This window comes from Oryctolagus cuniculus, chromosome 2 (assembly GCF_964237555.1).
Source record: "Oryctolagus cuniculus chromosome 2, mOryCun1.1, whole genome shotgun sequence".
Classification (NCBI taxonomy): domain Eukaryota; kingdom Metazoa; phylum Chordata; class Mammalia; order Lagomorpha; family Leporidae; genus Oryctolagus; species Oryctolagus cuniculus.
Window position 1 is genome coordinate 164,325,909 of NC_091433.1, and position 3,944 is coordinate 164,329,852.

At 35.3% G+C, this 3,944-nt stretch overlaps 1 protein-coding gene across 5 annotated transcripts in view; it reads left to right on the forward strand.

The window, feature by feature from the left end:
* HNRNPLL (heterogeneous nuclear ribonucleoprotein L like) overlaps positions 1–2,270 on the forward strand; it is a 44,379-nt gene extending 42,109 nt beyond the window's left edge. For all 5 annotated transcript variants that reach the window (XM_070069223.1, XM_008254516.4, XM_070069224.1 and 2 more), the window contains one exon: positions 623–2,270. In XM_070069223.1, coding sequence (XP_069925324.1) covers positions 623–678 — 56 coding nt within the window. In that variant the 3' untranslated portion in view covers positions 679–2,270. The remainder of the gene's footprint in view (positions 1–622) is intronic.
* The last annotated feature ends 1,674 nt before the right edge of the window (positions 2,271–3,944 follow it).

A 3,944-nucleotide genomic window follows, 5' to 3' on the forward strand; every position in this document is an offset into this window, starting at 1 on the left:
TTAATCCTGGTACAGTTTATCTTTAATGATTAATTCACTAAAAAATAATGAAGGCCTTTTATTTGCCAGGTAATGCTTAGAACAATAGGAATGGAGGAGTGGACAAAGTACCTGCCTTATGACGCTTACCTTCTAGTAGATATGAACAAAAGTAGCGTTCTCTGCGGCTGGCATTTGGTGCAGCGATTAGGATGCCCCTTTGGACTCACATCTCTCTTGTTGGAGTGCCTGGTTCAAATCCTAGCTACTCTGCTTCCAGTCCAGCTTCCTGCTGATGTGCACCCTACAAGGCAGCAAATGATGGCTCAAGTTATTGAGCCCCTGACACCCACATGGAGATCCAGATTAAGTTCCAGACTCCCAGCTTCAACTTAACTGTTGTAGGCATTTGGGAAATAAACTAGCAGAAGACAAGTCTCTCTCCTTTCTCTGCCTTTCAAATAAAATGAAATGAAAATTTACATATAAATAATCGTTGCTTACCTTACATAGAAATTTTCCTCCTTTAAACTTTTATGCCTGCTTCTAATACTTGAAAAAGATAAAATAATTTATTCTGCTAATTCAAGGTGATTTTGAAAATTTGCCTAACTCTTCACTTTATTTTTAAATTTTTTTGCAGATGGTTCCAATCCATACACATTGAAGCTTTGCTTTTCTACATCATCCCATTTATAAAAAGAGAAGAGCATGTTAAAATTTATGTTCAACTTTATTACAGTTTAAAACTACATTTCATTAAAAATGATCTAAAATGGTTGATCTAATGTTGCCTTGCTTAAAGATCCTGCTCTGTAATAAACATATTTTGCCTTGAGTAAGTTTGTTGTAAACTTAAATATTGAATTGTTTTAATTTTAAGATATAATATCATAATGTAGACCATCTACAGCCTCACTGTAGATTATGCAAACCTATGATTTCTAACCGTATTACTATAATTTTTTTCACAGTAAAAATATATTTGCATTCTTAATGCTAATTATCTGCAAGTATTTTTCCATTGTGTATGAGACTAATGCAGGTGAAAGTATTGCATTTTAATATTATAGAATACCTATTATATGTTTAGATGTTTAAGTATGTTGCAGTTACTCATATTAAACATAACTTGTATTTATTATTTTAATCAAGTTTGAGAATAACATTGCACATGTTAAGTACTACAGATTTAGCTGATTTTATATTTCTGAAAGGCTAACAGACATATGGATACACTTGTACAGTATGCACTCAAACTTATTTAAATTGGTGTATTTTTTTTAAGTCATTGTCCATTTGTATTGATATGCTTCTGTTCCTAGTTCCAGTTTGAAGATTTTATAAAGTTATGACAATGAGTTAATGTGTTCATCTTCATTTATTGCATGTGATTTAATCTTGAAAATACATCTAGTATTTGACATTGAGATTTTAATAGAAACTATGATTAACAATTCCTCTTCTGTATAACAATCAAGGGTCCATGGATGGGCTTTAGAAAGTCCATGAACCCCCCCCCAAAATTGTGTGTAGGATTTTGGGTATTTGCATTTTATTTTTTACTCTTGGATCCATGAGTAATATATGTATTTTTCTATATGGTATAAGATTTAAGGATCTAATTTTGTTTTTAATCCAAACAGATAGCTATTTGTCTCAGTACCATTTATTAAACATTATTTCTCCCACTGAATTTTTTTAAAAATATATCCCATGAATAGGGAAATATGATTTAAGGATTAAATGCAGTAAAAGAAACTAGCACACTTGTTACCAAGGTTGCAGCTTTTGTTTTATAATACAAGTCTGACATAACTTTTATTTTCATCTTTAAGAAGGGAAAATACGTGTCATTTATCTAGAAAACTGGAAATTCTGCAATTGGTTATAGCAGTTTTGTGGTTTTGAGACTTTAAATAAAGGCGCAGAGGTTCTAAATAAATCCTTATGCTTTTAAAAATGAGGCAAGAGTTTAAAATAATTTAAGAGCTGTTGCATAGAAAGTTTAGAGGGAAACTAAATACACATTAACATTTATTTCCCTTTGAATTTTGCTGGCAGTGGATCAGTGTCCCTTTAGCCCTAAAAGATCTAGAAAAATTTTAAATTCAATCTGGAAGTATTGTAGATCCTTATCATGGAACCCAGTAAGTTATGTCAAGGGTAATTTGTGTGTGAACTGTAAATGTATGATACTGGGCTATGTATATTCCTCATTCATTGCCAATTTAATACCTAAGTTTTCCTAACTTTACAATAAACAAAGCTGTTTTTCCTCTAGAAATAAATATTTCTCTATTTTTGTTGCAGAATTGAAATGTCTTAATTTAAAAGGTAATTTGTGACTTACATAATAGTTGTGTTCTCTCCTTTCCCTACACTGAAAACAAATATGGGTTGTCAGTTTTATAGGTTTTTTGGGGAGTGGTTTTTAAAGTTCCATTCTCCTGTGGAGAGTGTTACCCCATCAAAGAAAAAATGTTTGCAACTAAGCTGACACGAGACTGCAGCACCTTCGTGATTTGGTTATTTATTCCTGAACAAAACCGAGAAGGAGTGAAAAAAATGACTAACTGCAGCCACTTCTGCTACATGTTTTCTTTCAGTGCTGTCCACAGGACAGAGAGGTTGCTAGGTAACTGCTCTTTAGTAGCTATCAGTGATGCTTCTCTTTCTGGATAAAGACATTTTGAGTGTAGAACATTCTTCCACAATGAAGAATCTAAAACAAAAGGAGCTTTGCTTTACTTAAAAGTTCCTCAGGTGGCAAAGGTCTTTTAAGAAAGAGAACTGCAGTAACCTTAGCTCCCTATAGATATTCGGCTCAAGAGACTTAGTCCAATGAGAATCCATGTGAAGAGTAACAAGCTGTTTTATTCATTGTGCTACTGTTGTTGTTATTTTTAGTTAAGCTTTAAAAACAAGTTTGATATTAGATGAAACAAAGAATTAAGGTTTACAGTTTCTATCCCTTTGTTTTTTTGTTGTTGTTGTTGTTGTTGTTTTTTGTTTGTTGTTGTTGTTTTTTTTTTTTTTTTGACAGGCCGAGTGGACAGAGAGAGACAGAGAGAAAAGTCTTCCTTTGCCGTTGGTTCACCCTCCAATGGCCGCCGCGGCCAGTGCATTGCGCTGATCCAAAGCCAGGAGCCAGGTGCTTCTCCTGGTCTCCCATGCGGGTGCAGGGCCCAAGCACTTGGGCCATCCTCCACTGCACTCCCGGGCCACAGCAGAGAGCTGGCCTTATCCCTTTGTTTTATTCAGAAATTTTTCCCTGTGGTTTCCAATGACAAATATAAATGATGAGTACTGTTTAAGCTAAAGAGGTTATTTGGGGGGCCGGTGCTGTGGTGTAGCAGGCAAAGTCGCTGCCTGCAGTGCCAGCATCCCATATAGGAGCCGGTTGTGTCCTGGCTGCTCCACTTCCCATCCAGCTCTTCTCTGGCCTGGGAAAGCAGTGGAGGATGGCTCAAATCTTTGGGCCCCTGCACTCATGTGGGAGACCTGGAGGAAGCTCTGGCTCCTGGCTTTGTATCGGTGTGACTGGCTGATGTGGCCAGTTGGGGAATGAATCAGGGGATGGAAGATCTCTCTCTCTCCCTCTCTTCCTGTCTCCTTCTCTCCCTCCCTCCCTCTCGCTCGCTCGCTCGCCTCTCCTTCTCTCTCTGTGTAACTCTGACTTTCAAGTAAAAATAAAATTTTTTTTAAAAAAAGGTTATTTGGGATTTTAAGTTGAAGAATTTTAATGCATGATTTTTTTTCCTTTAAAACCTAACAAATAGATTCAAGTGTTGACTTAAGCCTAATATATTTTGTAAATTACCTTTTTTAAAAAAAAATTACTTACTTGAGAGGTAGAGTTATGGGTTTTATGATGTAACAAAGGATAAATGTAAAGTAACAAATGCAAAGAAAGAAATGATAGTTTGAACCAAAAAGCTTTTTGGTTTCTACAAAAAAAAAAT